We start from the raw sequence: 16,808 nt of genomic DNA, 5'->3' as shown, positions 1-16,808 counted from the left end.
ATCTTCCGTACTTTCATTAATATTCCTCTTTGTCCCAGTTAATGTAAAATAGAAGCGATATTTATCCGCCGTTAATATTAAACAACGTTCCAATATTCCTTGTTCGGAATTAAATGGACGGAATACGAAATAGAGAGCTTTGGCAATTTAGCGGCGGACTGTCGTGTGGCGGATGTCAATATTAATAGGTGTCTTTATTTTTTCATGAATAATAATTTTAGTGTAAGCGATATAGCTTTCTTTGATCAATTAATTAACAAACTTGCATTTACGCTTTTTACTAGCCCCGTGTAGAGCTTCATGTTAGCACGAATATATCAAGCGTCTTATCTTTTAACCTAAAACTTTTCATTTTTCATGATAATGTTGTGGTGCCTTATTACTTCCTTATTACATTTCTCAAAAAAAAAAGGTTTGAAAAAATATCGCAAACATCTATTTTACAAATACGATGAGTACGTTAATAAGATCTTATTAAGCGAAACCTTCTAATATATATTATATAAAATTCTCGTGTCACAGTTTTCGTTGCCATACTCCTCCGAAACGGCTGGACCGATTCTCACAAAATTTTCTGTGCATATCGGGTAAGTCTGAGAATCGGCCAACATCTATTTTTCATATGTACCACTGGCGAAGCCGGGGCGGACAGTTTGTAAAATATATTATTATTGTACTACATGATTCATTCGATCAAAAGATAGTTTTGATAACATTGTTAGTTTATGTTTTCTTCTGAGTCATCAATTGATATAATAATAATAATGATAGTGTAAAGATATAAATGCGAATTAAGTTATGGTCGACATTCGTCATGTCATATAAAATATTCGGTGCATTTTTATTTGTTATTTATCATAATAATTATACGTGACTTTATAATATAATAATGTGAAAAAAATACACAGCGCAAGCATATTAGATTGTAACATTTATTTTTAATTTAACATCAATTATTATTAGTAGATATTAAGCATAAATTTGTATCTGATAGTTAAGTCCGTCCCCTCTCTCGCTCTTTAACTTCAAGTTAACGTAAGTAGACCCCACTCCGCCGGCCGTGATGCTCACTTTTGCTTTGGACTTGTCCAAATCCAATGCTGTTATACCCTGAAAAACAAATAAAGTTGAGCATTAAAACCTTCATGACATTAAACATAACAATCGTTTTTATTTGTTAAAGACAACATTATGATAATATGATGATATGTTGATGACTAAGGTATAATCCATCTAGGAAATTACGATATTAATACAAGCAAAAATTTGATGATTGTCCGAATATTAATTAATTTTTTATTTTATTTAATTTAATTTACTATTGAAACATGCTAATGGGACGTATTATTGTGGTTTTTTTAATTTTTTTTTAAGAAAGTAACTAGGTTTCCGTATTTTGAATCTGTCCGCTTTTTTTTCCCATTTTTTCATACGTTGAGTTGAGAGGAAGCGTTAGGTAATAAATATACATTACCTTGATAGCTATCTGTCCATTGTAGAACACCGATTTCGACCTTGTTTTGAGAGGTATACCGGATAGTGACACTTGCTCCATATGCACTAGTTGAGCGTTTAGGCTGCTCCCTATCGTCAAGTTATCCGCCCTACAAATGTACACAAAAGCAAGGATCAACACCAAAAACAAAGCAGGCTTAAACGAACTCATCTTGGTTTGAAAATTTTCAAGAATGTGATGCTGGATCAATATTTATTGTCATATAAATTTATCAATAGATAATTCTAGTCAGTGCTTTGAACTGTCAAGAATCTATTGCAAATGTATATAGACTTTAATCCACGGTAATAGAAGTTATATTTAAATAGAGTTTTAAAGAAAAGTTACATCATTTTGTCCGTCATTCAACTATGTGTTTTATCGCTGCAGATAAAGTTTCAGATTAAATTGTACATTTAGTTTTGGTCTGCTTTATCTTGATTTATCTTACTCGAGAAGATACGGTTAAAGAGAATTGAAGATAAGTACTATTTTTAGTGATTTTATATGAATTGAAACGAATGCAAGTAAGGGAATGTAATAAAATATTTTTTTAAGAGCGGCATCTTAGTGTGTGGTTTAACGAGGAAATTAAAGAAGAGCAACTACAATTATAATTTTTATTTAACATTAATTTACCAATAACTAAGAAATAAAAGTGATGTAAAGGCACAAAGAGTTCGCGAAATAGGAAGTTAAAAAGTCCCATAATAAAGGCCACATTAGCAGCAGATGTCGGGGCGAAAGCGAACACCCAAACTCCAAACATTAAATGAAATAGATTGACTTTCATTTGTCATCACTTCATCTTGAAGTTTCGGCACTAAAAGTTGATGTAGAGGCAACTTCTGATTTGTTACACGAGTTACAAGTTTCAAGATCGATTAATGTTCTACGTAGCCAAGTACATTGATTTTAATATAATTTTTATTTTATATAATATAATCTGATTTTAGTTGTTTATGTTTAATGTGAGATGTCTCTTTGATTAAGACCTGTGACTTCATTCAAAAGCTTAAAGACTAGAGACTGGACTAGGTAGTTTTATCTGAAAATACGTACACATTAACACTGCAAAAATTCACCGGATGTAGGAAAATATAATGCGGCATTTTAATTGGCTACTTATTTTCATATTTCTATGGCTTTATTCTTGCCCTTGGAAAAGAGTAGGATGATGATAATGAATATGTTAAATAAATGCGGTACCCAATTTAATATGATTCAAATTCAGAATGGTTTCACCGCTTAATGGACACGTAACAATTTCAATAGAAAAAAAATATTTTTATAAGACGACAACAAAACGATTTGTGTAAAATTCTATAAAAATTACTTGCCTATTAGCTTCCCTGCGAGACTATGTACTATAATCTAGTTGTTCCAGAGATTTGGTAAAGGTGGAATATTTTTAAGCACAGCATGCAGAACAGTCATTACTTATGTTTACGAGGTGAAAACTCCCGTATTTGCGTGCAACACCGCTTTTAGATCCGCAATACATCGTACTATAAATGTGGTACAGTCGCGCACATTGCTGGTATGGTTCCAGGCTCAGTGGTTAATGTCGTAGGTTTTGGTGCTGATTATAGTAAGTTCAGTGACAATAAAGTGGCCCTGCCTTCCAAGTCAGAGGTCGTAGGTTTGATTACCACCCAGGGCAAATATTTGTGTGATGAACATAGATGTTTTATCTGTGTCTGGGTGTTAATTATCTATATAAGTATCTATTTAAAATGATATAATATGTATGTTTATTAGGCATCTGGTTTCCATAACACAAGCCAAAGCTTAGTATGGCATCAGATCGTGCCGTGTGTGAAAATTGTCCTGAAATATTTATTTATTACTAGCTTCCACCCGCGACTCCGTCCGCGTGGATGTCGATCTTCGCGTGGATGGTTATTGAAATGAATCATTGAATTTTTTTTTTTTATAATCTAAGAGTCAAATTTAAGATTAAACCAAGTTGCTACTATAACAATGAATGCTTTCCTTCCTTGTATCATAAAGGAAACTGTGATTGTTACAATTTTATTATTAAATTTTTCTCGCGATGGTACAGAATACATAATCAGTATAACATTAAAATACCTTTTTCATACGAGTGTACAATATTAGAAAGCGTCCCCAGTCCAAGGGTTCCGTATAAATTATTACGTTATCATATAAATAAGGATTTAAGGCATCAGAATAAATTCCCGCAGGCCTGTACCAAGGCAGCATTTTTTTACGTACAATTTGTTTATTTTTATTGTGTTTTCGGAACCGATACTTTAATGTTTTATTCTTTTTGTAGTGTTCTTTCTTGTTTTTATGGATGAAATTGTTTCATTATTCAATTTGTTTTTCGTTCAATACATGTTCACGGTACATCGTTAAATCTTTTCCTTATTAAAGTTCGCTGGCAAGTTGAACGTTTTTAATCTTTTATTAGTGAGATAGTGAATACAATTATAAAATAATAATTATTAGAGTTGCCACTTCCTTATGAATCCGCTGATAGCGAAAAATTATAAATTATTTGAGGCAAATATAATTAATACATCGAATAACATTGTACCTGCCTTTTTACATAAGAGAAAGATCTACTTTGCATGATTTTCATAACAATTGAATGCCCAAGTATATCTCCCAATAGATTTTTACGGTCAGAAATCGCATTTTTCTAACAGCTATAATGTAACCAAATCTTTCATGTTATTACGACTATTACATTATAGAGTATACCTGTCTCAATTTGCTAGACCCTACATAATTCACGCAAACACTGCTATAACTTACATGTGGTCACGGGTACACTGACCACGGTACTGTTATTTCAAACCCTGTGCCTGGGTATAATAAGGAACTTATTACACGTATTAATTAATAAATAATTAGTGAAAAGCGAGGTAGAGATAGCAAAATATGTGGTAGTAGCCGCTGCTCCCATGAGATGGTTGAACCGGAATAATATTAAAAAAAGACCTATGAACGTAGTGATTAGTGAATCATAACTCCTTTTGACCTTTTTCCTTTATAAATCACAAAGGTGAAAGGTGATAGCGCTCTTCTGTTGATTTTTATTAATAGATTTATTTGCTTTTGAAGTAATCTAAATCAAATCTTTCCTGATCACTATATTATGTATTTCATTATATTTTCATTAGTGTAGATTATTCAATATTCTATACTTTCGCATCAGCGCTAGTTTGACGATAAGAGAATGTATATTTGTAAGGCCTTGTGGAAGTTTATATGAAGAGAAAGTTTTGAGTTTCAATAATATTATACCGAATTTAGGAAACTTGACTTGTCATATAAGCATGAAATAAACTCAATGTTTCATTCTCTTTTCATATTATTTCAGAAAATTACCTGTTCAAATATAATACAAAATTACGTATAACTTAATGCAAAGTAAGTTACAGAAGGTCGACCTTTGCTAATCTGCCTTCTATCTCTCTCTTACATATATATTATCAGGTAAGTGTGAAAGGGGGGAAAATACAATTGTTATTGGACTCAGTATGACAGTTCGTATTATAATTTGTAAATGTCTGAATAAGAAAATATTCATAAAGGAATGTTCATGTAATATTGTAAATGTGTACTGTGATGTACAGAATGAAAAATGATGGGAGAATACTTTCAGTAGCAAAAAAAGTTAAGATAAACTTTTAGTTTTTAAAGGTGCAATTAACATGGATATAATAAATATTTTGATGTCATTTTGTGTCCCATTTTTATCAGATTTAACGCAAATAGCTATTCGAATATATATTTAGATACTTAAGGTAAGGCTTTGTAGAAGTTTTAATAAAATCATATTATACTTGTATAACAAGAATAAGAAAATTTGTAAAATCATATAAATCTATGTTATTATGTAAATATGTGTTAAAAAAGTTATGAAATGATTTATCATATGCGCTGTTTTATAGCAGGTGAGTGTTGGGGGGAGGGGGAGAAGAGAGCAACAAAAACACAGGGCGATCTGACTTCCCTCTTTTCGACTGCGAAGTTGCGCATAATTAAATAGTGATTACCGTTATTGTGTGATCACATTAGGTGCTCTACAGAACTAAATAATAAGCTTTATGGAATAGAATAACTTTATAATTATATGACTAAGTAGTTTAGGGTCGAGGAATTTGTAGGTTGTATTCAATTTAGTACATGAATATCAAAATTATATCGAAAAATTTAATTTGAATGTAGGTAATCATTTGGCTAAGTGCGATATACAGTTTGCCATTTTCGTCACCATTACGAGCGGTGATAAATTTAAACTAAACAAAGCGATTTTGATTCGTCAAACTTTGGAAAAATAATCATTTACCACCGGTTCGAAAATCAATTTCTACAAAGAATAATCAGTAAGAAAAAAAAATCTTATCAAATTTATAGAATTTCGGTATGCTCATCTTATCTCGAAAACTGTTTCATTTAATTCAAGTGTGTAAAAGAACAAACACGATTAAAATCACCCCGTGTGTCTACACAATGTTACACAGCGCTTGTTTTCTCGAGATGACGGCATATCAACCCTCTAAGCTCGATTAATTAGCACGACCTGTAAGAGCTCTAATTGTAGGTATTGCCAGTTATGTTATGTTAATGTAATTAATCATATATTTACATAACAACATTGTATACAAATGGAAAACTTACTGTTGACTTAATTTACCATAATAGTTGATGAGGGACAGGTAAGAATAAATTTACTAAATGGAAAATTTGGAAGAAAAACTTCCTAAGTATAAAACCTGTCTTTTAAATTCTCAGTATTCACACTGCCGAATTTTCTAATACTATATCAGATGATCTTTAAAATGTTCAATACTTATTTCAACGGCACAACTACCTAGCGGATCTTGGCCTTCGTGGCCAAAAGTTTTCAGGTATATCGCCTTAGCGCCCGTGTAAAATGTTCAATATGACTGAACTGACTAAACGATAAGTATTTAACAGGCGTCTATTAATACCAACATTTACCACAAACATTTTACACTATTAATAATACCTACTCACTTATTCAATAGAAAACCTTGATCCCATACTCTAATTATACGCAAAATCTAACTCAGTTCTTATTGCTATATCGGCGGGAAGGACTCTCGACTGGAGGGCCCTCCAGTGAGCACCCTCCATTGGCCCTCTCCGAACTATTACGTTGTTTATACTCTGCTATTGTTCATTGTATACATTCGTTTATAAATTGTGAGATAAATTTGGCTTATTTAGTGCGTCTTATTTTTTTACGAGTAAAGCTTATATAAAAAGTATGTATGTAGGTAGATATAGTTAATAATATGTTTTAAATTTTTATACATCGCACATTCCTGGCCCGTTTGAGGTACAGAATGAAAGCTTAAAAAAAAACATAGACTGTCACACGGAAATATTCGTGGTAAGCGTATTGAAAATTTTAATTAAAGAGATCGATTTAATATTTTCCACGGCCTTCTCTTAAAGTACTTTCAAACTTCAGCACTGAGTTACCTACTAATTTTGACATCTATGTACAACTAAATGCTGTGGAAATTTTACTACGCACATACTTAACACGGTATAATCTTGTTTACGATCAAGAAAGTAACCCAGCCCTTTCCTAATTGCGTGAAAAACAACTAAAACATTGAACAGAATTAGTTCCTTAATTATAGAAAGAAAGAGCGTCTGAATTCCATGGAAATAACTAAAGCTAATACTCAAGTATTCATATCGTTACCTTTCCCCTTTTTGTTATGTATCTTAAAAATATCATAAATTCTCAGAATATAAATTCGTTCCGTTCAAAATCCGTTTATGCTGAAATTCTAAATGATCAAACTATGAGTATGTTATGACGATTTAGAAATATTTTTAGAAGAAGTTTAATTAAATAAATGTTTGAGTTTTAGCTCTACTGTGTACATCTAACGTTACTTCTTTCCACAAAGCTCAATCTTTCCTTTATAAAAACGTAATCTTAAGTCGCTAATGTATCAAGACACTCCATTATCTCGCTTTCCTTCGACCAGCGCCGATAAAGGGCAGTAAAAAGGCGGATGACAACAGGTAAACGAGTAAATAGCAGATAAGTATCTTGTTAGAGACAAAGGAAGCTGCCAACAAAAGCAGCTCGTATCGTTGTTTTTCATCCTGGGAAGTGCGCAAAGGACCAAGTATATCGTGTGGTGTAAGTATTGAGCGATTGCCAGTTATTTATAACCTGTTAATACGTAACGATACATAATAATCAGTATCTATATATCTATAATATACTAGCTTTCCACTCGCGGCTTCGCCCGCGTTTTTAGAGAAAACCCCGCATAGTTCCCATATATATTAGAGAAATAGTACCTATTGTATTATCTTACTGTCAACAGCAGCTAACTTCAGCAGGCTTCTCTATTGCCCTTTTTTCGTGTTTTCTCTCCATAAAAACCTTCCTTGTGCAAAAACATAAAAAAATGCCGAATTGTTCGAGCCATTCTCGAGTTTTACGTTGAGAAACACATTTGGAGATTCATTTTTATTATAACTAGGTATAGGCACAGTATGGTATAGGTTACAAAAAACGGACACTTCAAACTATAATATTCGACCTTTTTGAGTTCATTTTATTTCTTCGGTTAATTAGGTATGCAGTAGACCGCATTCGTGCTTGATAGTAAGCGTAGATATATTCGAACGTTTATTATGTGGAACCAGAGGTATAAAACCTATTGACTTCTGTATTAAGAAGTTCTTAAATATGTAAAATTCCCAGGAAAAATAGATTCAATATAAATCACAAAAAAATAGAGCCATCACATAAAATCAATGTAGCTGGTTAGATAGAAATTCGCAATTGCTCTCCCTTTGATCATAATAATTAAGCTTGCTAATATGTACACAAATGAAGCTTTTCCTCTACACTTTTATTGGTTTAAACGTAAACATTATAATGGATCTTGAAGATAAATTGTATGTGTGGTACAAAGTTGTACATGATGGCGTAAGTTGTGTGTGTGTGTGTGTATGTTTGTGTATGTATGTACGTGTGTTTTTGTTTGTCTGTGGGAGTGCATAATATGTTTGTGTGTTTTATGTGGTGTGTATCAATTATTTATCGCAGCCGCTCACCCCTCACACCACACCTATAGCCAGATCCGTACAATAGGTGGCGCTGTCACGGACAGCCCCGTTCTTTACAAGTTTAAACAATAATACCGACATTGCAGCTTTAATTGAAGTTCCGACTTGATACAACAGGTACACTCCGCTAAGTAAACCTTAATGGGATGGACATTTTTGGACGCTCTTTTGTGTACCAATTTTGTTCTGTTTAATTTGGCGCGCAAGATTTTTTAACTAAATGATGAACAACTAAATCAAGTAAAGTAACACCTCTACTGTATAATATACCTATATTATATGTATATGTAAATATATGTATTTGATAACAACAATAATGTAATTTTGAAGCAATCTGTAAATGCATGCTGTATATAAATCAAAGAGAGTTGTTTAAGTTACCACTTATATCTAAAAACGAAGATTGAATAATTTTTGGTTAAAAATTTTGACAAGTGTGTGAGAAAAAAATGCGAGTAAAAGTTGGATTATTTGAAAATGTATTAATGTGTTTTAATACAATTTATAATGTGTTGCTGAGCGTAAATCTCTACAACGGCTCTACTAATTTGGCAAATATTTATTTAATGTTTTTGTTAAGGACGCTATAACGTATTTTTACAAAAACACGCTGTTTTTCGGTACCATTTTAACTTAAAGCAATTACACGTGAGAACATAGTAATATCTTAATTTAAAGATAATATATTCAGCTCTACGTTCATCTTATAAAAATTGTACGACGTCATACAAAATTGTCGCTGAAATACGTTTTTTCCATCACAATAAACGCATAAAATGCAAAAAAATGGGGTCTAAACCGGTACCATTTTAGGAAAATTAAGAGCCTAATCTATCTTCTTAACTATATCTTATTGAGGGATATATAGTCCTTTATATATGGTGTAATTTTTATGAATCTAAATCAAAATTTTATTTCAATAATGAGCTAAATTAAAAATACTTGTCGATTTCTTCATACATTTTGTTCTCGCGGTTCGTCAGACCGCGCTCAGAAGCGCTCTTGGAAGGACGGGTGTATCGCTCCTCGTGCCAAAAATAAAAACGAAATAAAAAAGATTATTGTGCGTGCACTGTCTTTTTCGTGATTTGAAATATTTGATACTTTATATGAGTAAAGTTCTGTATAAGTTTCATGTTCCAATTATTTGTAATTTAAAATTATGTTTTTAAAATTACCTTGCCTGAGATCCTCTTTTTTATGGGTTGTTGAATAGATTGGTGGGGTAAAACAATTCAAGATGGCGTCGACGAAAATTTGGCTTTTTTTCGTGATGGGTGTCATTTTCATAGTTTTTGGGGTAGCTATTACCGAATATGAGGTCAAAACTGAAATCCAAGATGGCGCCGACGAAAATTTTACATCTTTTCGTCATAGGTGTCATTTTCATGGTTTTTGGGGTAGCTATTAACGAATATGAGGTCAAAACTATAATCCAAGATAGCGCCGACAAAAATTTTACATCTTTTCGTCATGGGTGTCATTTTCATGGTTTTTGGGGTAGCTATTAACCAATATGAGGTCAAAACTGAAATCCAAGATGGCGCCGACGAAAATTTTACATCTTTTCGTCATGGGTGTCATTTTCATGGTTTTTGGGGTAGCTATTAACGAATATGAGGTCAAAACTATAATCCAAGATGGCGCCGACGAAAATTTTACATCTTTTCGTCATAGGTGTCATTTTCATGGTTTTTGGGGTAGCTATTAACGAATATGAGGTCAAAACTATAATCCAAGATGGCGCCGACAAAAATTTTACATCTTTTCGTCATGGGTGTCATTTTCATGGTTTTTGGGGTAGCTATTAACCAATATGAGGTCAAAACTGAAATCCAAGATGGCGCCGACGAAAATTTTACATCTTTTCGTCATGGGTGTCATTTTCATGGTTTTTGGGGTAGCTATTAACGAATATGAGGTCAACACTATAATCCAAGATGGCGCCGACAAAAATTTTACATCTTTTCGTCATGGGTGTCATTTTCATGGTTTTTGGGGTAGCTATTAACCAATTTGAAGTCAAAACTAAAATCCAAGATGGCGCCGACGAAAAATTTGACATCTTTTCATCATGGGTGTCATTTTCATGGTTTTTGGGATAGCTATTAACGAATATGAGGTCAAAACTATAATCCAAGATGGCGCTGACGAAAATTTGACATTTTTCGTGATGGGTGTCATTTTCATGGTTTTTGGGGTAGCTATTAACGAATATGAGGTCAAAACTAAAATCCAAGATGGTCGTCGAATTTCAAGATGGCGTCATGGTAATACTGTCGCGTTATGGAGCAAGGCGGCGATTTTGGTATCTATGAATCTCGCCCAAGAAGTTTCACTCCTGACACGTTTTCTCGGCACACACGTTCTTTTTTATTTTATTCTCTTTGTTTAAATGTTTTAGATAAACTTTTTTTTAAATAAAGTTTAGCGAATATATTTAAAGTTAATAATATCTGTCAGAATATTAACATTATTGCCACAGAGTTGCGTTTTATATTAAATTTCTAAATATGCATTTCAATGTTCTTTAAAATTGTTTTTTTTTTAAGACTTTCTACAAAACTGTGGTTGTTAACGTTTTTGTTATTTTATTTAAGTTTACTTTAAAGGAGTAAGAAAAATATACCTAATTATCGACGGTTACATTGGGGATTTGGTAATAGCTGTCTCAAAAACTTTGAAAATGACACCCATGCCGAAAAGATGTAAAGTTTCGTCGACACCATCTTCGATTTTAGTTTTGACCTCATGTTGGTTAATAGCTACCCCAAAAACCATGAAAATGACACCAGTGTCGAAAAGATGTAAAATTTTCGTCGGCGCCATCTTGGATTTTAGTTTTGACCTCATATTGGTTAATAGATACCCCAATAACCATGAAAATGACACCCATGACGAAAATATGTAAAATTTTCGTCGGCGCCATCTTGGATTTTAGTTTTGACCTCATATTGGTTAATAGCTACCCCAATAACCATGAAAATGACATCCATGAAGAAAATATATAAAATTTTTGTCGGCGCCATCTTGGATTTTAGTTTTGACCTCATATTCGTTAATAGTTACCCCAATAACCATAAAAATGACACCCATGAAAAAAATATATAAAATTTTTGTCGGCGCCATCTTGGATTTTAGTTTTGACCTCATATTGGTTAATAGCTACCCCAAAAACCATGAAAATGACACCCGTGACGAAATGATGTCAAATTGTCGTCGGCGCCATTTTGGATTTTAGATTTGACCTCATATTGATTAATAGCGACTCCAACTCCTTGAAAATGACACCCATGACGAAAAGATTTCAAATTTTCGTCGGCGCCATCTTGGATTTTAGTTTTGACCTCATATTGGTTAATAGCTACCCCAAAAACCACCCACATTTGCAAATGTGTTTGCTACTTAGGATTTAGGAAAAGTTCAGATTTAAAGATATAGGTAATGTGAATGTGTGGTAACGAATTTAATTTATTTCATTCCGACTGTTTCTCGAAATAACATACATTTACTAAGAATTGCATACAATGCCGGGTTTAATATATTGCCGGTAACATAATATTATGTATGATAATAATTCTTAAAAAAGTATTTTATACAATTATACATTTCTTAAAAAGCTTCGATATTGTATACAATAATACAATTCATATTCAAATTGTTGTAAAATAGTCACACTTTTTTAAGTTGGTTGAATACACTAAAATACTTATAAGGATCGTACCTACTAATAATAGTAACAAAATGAATTTTTAAAGTTCCCAGTAATCTTCTGGAATCAATTTCAATAAAAATATAAAAATAATAATAATATCAAGTATGAAGATGGTCTATAAAATGGAATGCGCTATGTTTACGTCTTTTACGTGAGCGTGATGTTCCCGCGAACCACGTGGCGACGTTAGATACCTAAATTTGAGTAACGCAGATTTGTGACAGCGTCCATGAAGTAATTAGTACCTACAAAGTCTGACTTGGCAGCTAGTATTAAATACATTAAAAAAAAACTTACTGTCATATTGTAAAATCTTTCAGATAAACACTACTGCGAAGCGAGCAGCTGGTTTTATTATTGTTTCAACCCTATTTACATAAACGGGTTTTCACAATCATAAAGTACTGGATATATTATAATATATTTGCAAGAGAAACTAGAAGAAATAATATTTATACTAACAGACAATTTCTACAACAATGCTTATATTAAAATAAATATACTATATAATGCCACAATATGCAAAATTAGACGTAACTGCCATAAGTAATATTATCTACGCCTTAAGGATAACTTCGTCTTCTCTTACAATAAATGCACCAAACGCAGCTTGAGTAAATTCTCCAAGCCACTAACATTGCTTGCTAAAATAGCTCAATTCAAATCAATCGCTATTGGCCTTTGACAGTGTTGTGTCTGTATGTCCTCTATAGTGCACAGTGCACACCTCAGACGGAACTATTTTGGTGTACTGAATGATCTGCAAATACTAAACGTGTTACGTCTATATTAGGTGCAAAGCACTTAACAATGTCTGATTGTAGCCTTGAGATTGATCTAAGCAAATACAGGTACAAAAGCAATGAAACATTTTAGTAAATTTCGGCACTCAATCGAAATGTAGTAAGTTATTACAATTGAACGATATGTGTAGTTTTAGACAAATATTAATGTGATCTAATTGATTCATTTTACTTTGTGTGATAAACGCAACAAAACATATTTTTTTTAACACGAAAATTTCACCAGCATAATATATTTATTAAAATCTTTTAAACCTATACACTAAAGAAACTGCACATTATGGCAAAATATTCAACAACCGCATCAGATAACCGGTCTAACATTTTACAAAATTTAACGTAAGATATTGCAATAAAGGTGAACTAGGTTAAAATTATAGATAGGACAGCGGAGCTCCCATATTTTTATACGAAACAAAATTACTATCAACATGTTATGAAGTCTATTATATACGCGCTACGAACTCTGCTGCAGATTTATCGAAAAACCAGCGCAAAATACTGCGCTATTTAATGTTATTGTGTTCGAAATGTTACAAAAAGCGATGTTTTATTATGTAAATAAACAAAATTGTTTAATTTACGTCAAAACGTGCAATTGATGAACAAACTATAAACAAACATGGTATTTTGACTGATTCAGTTGTATTATAAAACGCTTGAAAACTCGATTTACACAAATAAAATGTTCAAATGTAATATTATTATTAATTCAAATTACTTGATGCATAATACGATTCATATAAACAAAAAAAAAATGATTTGGTGGATTTGCTCTGGAAACAATTATTATTTATGCAACTTTAAACAAACTAAGAAAATTCACTTGTCGCTTTTTCATTTTTAATTTCTACTATAGAAAACCACTAGACTAAGTGATTCTTTAACTAAGCTGTCACTTAAGGACCCGGATTTTAATCCCATGCAACTTAGGTACTGAAATTAATGCTACAAAATTTTACACTAATCTATAAATCAGACAACTTTCACGCTGAAGGCACAAAAACTGTTAAAATTTTGATCCAATCCCTTGATATATTCCGTTAATTTTATTACGCTACTAAATACGAGGAGAGTTTGATTAGATAATATTGAACAATATTAAATTTTTGTATAAAATTATTTTACTATTCGTCCTGTTGCCAATCAAAAAATAACAAAATTTTGAAATAGTTTTGTTGAAAAATTTCGTATTTTTTATTATTTATTTGTTATGGTTTAATTAAAACCTTCTTGGCCTATTTTTTACATAATTTGATTATGAGAAAGTTGTTACCGAGTAACAATATAACTAGGTAGCATTAATTTTTAACTTGGGTCAATCAGAGCTGCTATAAGATTTAATAAGCGAAGAGTGATAAATAGATATTTCCATATACTTACTGCTATTAATCAAGTAAACAACAGAACAACAAAAGCATAATACTTTTCCGATTGCGTACCTATAATGAGTGGAATTAGACGTTCCGAATGCGCGCGTAATTTCCATTCCACGATTGGAACATTCGAGACGCACCTGCGCCCATTTGTCAAACACTGACAAACTTGCCGTAAATATAAATATATAAATTCATCGTGCTTACGTTTTATGTTTACGACTTCGCTAGGCTTTATGTCGTATCTTTATTGTGTCTTCATATCTTATGAATCTTTAAATTGACTTCGAGATGGTGGTAAAATTATCTTTGGTGTTTATTACGTGGCGGTAATGTTTAATGCCTTAATTAATGTTCAGATAATGTTATACTTAAAATATATTGTTCAGAGATTTTACGACTGCTTCTATAATATTTATAATCATAATATTATACTCTATAATGTAGAATTTATGTAAGATGGCAGAATCACCGTAGTCTATGTACCTAAATAATCATAGTTATTCTCTATACTCTGTCTACGTCTAACAAAAATATTCTACTGCAGGTTAACAGTCTAGTTTTTAGACTCAGCATCTAAAATCGAAAAGCTAGACTAATACCCAACTTTCGCGCAGCCAATTCAAACCGTCACTAACATTAAAAACACACGAGTTACCAAAACCGAGGAAAAATTTCGCGTTCTCAAGTTAGTTTTAAATATGAAATATTGCTGGCTCAGCAAATTGTTGGCTCCTCGCTAATTGGTGTAGTTAGCGAATATTTGTGTATTACGGGAGCGCACTATGAATGCGAAATGAGTTTGCGAAACGCGAAAACAAAGGGAACGGGACGAATTTTAATTTCTTGCGCGAATATTATTTTGATGAGATGCTTAAGTGGTGTCCGGTTGGACGTGTGGGTGTGTGGGTGCGTATGTGTCGTGTGTTTAGATATGCATGTGTGCGCGTGTATGTATTTTGTGGTTCTGTACCTATGTATGTTTTTATTGACGTTCGATATGGACATAGTTTTGTGTAATTTTCACAATGAATCCAACTTTAAATATATAATATTTTATATATTTAAAGTTGAATATATAGAAATTTTGATTCAATTTGTATACTAGCTACCTGGTACCAGTAAAAATTGTTACCAATTAAATACATATATCAAATTTCATTTTATGAAATTGAGTCTAAAATTTGTTAAATTTCTTTATTAGACACTCCTTCAATGCTTATTAAAATCTTGCGTTAATTTATTATTATCACTACATTATTATGAAGTAGGTACTAATGTAAATTTCATTTGAGATATGCTAATGCTCTCCATTTTATTCATATTCCAGTTTTCTGCAGATGCTGATTACTTAGTGTATGCCTTTTAACAATTCTATAATTAATAATATAGAAGATAATTAATTGCTTTAAACAAGCCGTTACTTATAAATTATTTAGGTACCTACTAGCGGTACGCCCCGGCTTTGCCCGTGGTACATTAACATATTTCGCAATAAAAAGTAGCCTATGTCCTATCTCGGGTATCAAAATATCTACATACCAAATTTCATGCAAATTGGTTCAGTAGTTTAGGTGTGATTGTGTAACAGACAGACAGACAGAGTTACTTTCGCATTTATAATATTAGTATGGATTATTGTAATGGTTTGTTTTATTTATAAAGGCAGTTGTGTCGAAATCTTCCAAGAATCGTTGGAATTAAAAATGTAAAGTTTGAGGTTGCATCATTATAAATTGTGTATTCCTGATTTGGTATGCGCAAAATATTTATACACACAGTACGTGTGTGTTTATTTCTTAAAAATAATTGAATAAAATTAATGTTGTTAGTTAAAATTTAAACGAATACAAAATAAACTACCGTTTTCCATAGCTTAAATAAAAAGTATTTTAACGGCGTAGCGTTTTTTGCACTTTGTTTCCACGTGTCGGGTTAAAATGCAAGGAAATTTGGCTGAATTTTCAGAGTATATTTTACACAAACCCCTTTCGCAATCCCCTCAATAATAGATGAGACAACCTAACTTCGCGTTTGTACCGACACTTTGGCTTTCACAGTTAAAAACTTTCGAATGATCCCATCTTGGGATTCGATGTGGACGATTTCCAACCTTATCTCAATGGGTTAGAGTTGAAATTGGTTCGTGAGAAGATGAAAGGGTTCACCGTATCCAGCGCACGTGTTGAATTAGGCATGTGTTAAAAGCTTAATGCACTAAATAGGGACTAGCAAACATAAGGTATATATTTTTACTTAAGCCCGTAATAAAAGTGGAGGAATTTGTGTGAATTAAAAAAAAATATACATGA

The 16,808-nt window shown here is 32.2% G+C and overlaps 1 protein-coding gene across 1 annotated transcript; it reads right to left on the bottom strand.

Moving 5' to 3' along the window:
- Positions 1-969: 969 nt before the first annotated feature.
- Positions 970-1,687, bottom strand: LOC123692742. Its single transcript, XM_045637531.1, has 2 exons — positions 1,475-1,687; positions 970-1,110 (listed from the first exon to the last, which is right to left on the bottom strand). The coding sequence occupies exons 1-2, from the start codon at positions 1,664-1,666 to the stop codon at positions 970-972; spliced, it is 333 nt and encodes a 110-aa protein (XP_045493487.1). The 5' UTR covers positions 1,667-1,687.
- Between the last annotated feature and the right edge of the window lie 15,121 nt (positions 1,688-16,808).

The sequence above is a fragment of the Colias croceus genome, chromosome 6, assembly GCF_905220415.1.
Source record: "Colias croceus chromosome 6, ilColCroc2.1".
In the NCBI taxonomy this organism is placed as follows: Eukaryota; Metazoa; Arthropoda; class Insecta; order Lepidoptera; family Pieridae; genus Colias; species Colias croceus.
Note: the sequence above shows the minus strand (reverse complement) of the source record. Positions and strands in the feature narration are given on the sequence as shown.

Excerpts from the sequence above, each read along its gene's own strand:
- LOC123692742 (XM_045637531.1), bottom strand. The coding sequence starts at position 1,666 with ATGAGTTCGTTTAAGCCTGCTTTGTTTTTGGTGTTGATCCTTGCTTTT. Across the intron at positions 1,111-1,474 it reads ATGGACAGATAGCTATCAAG|GGTATAACAGCATTGGATTT; the intron begins GTAATGTATATT and ends TTTGTTTTTCAG.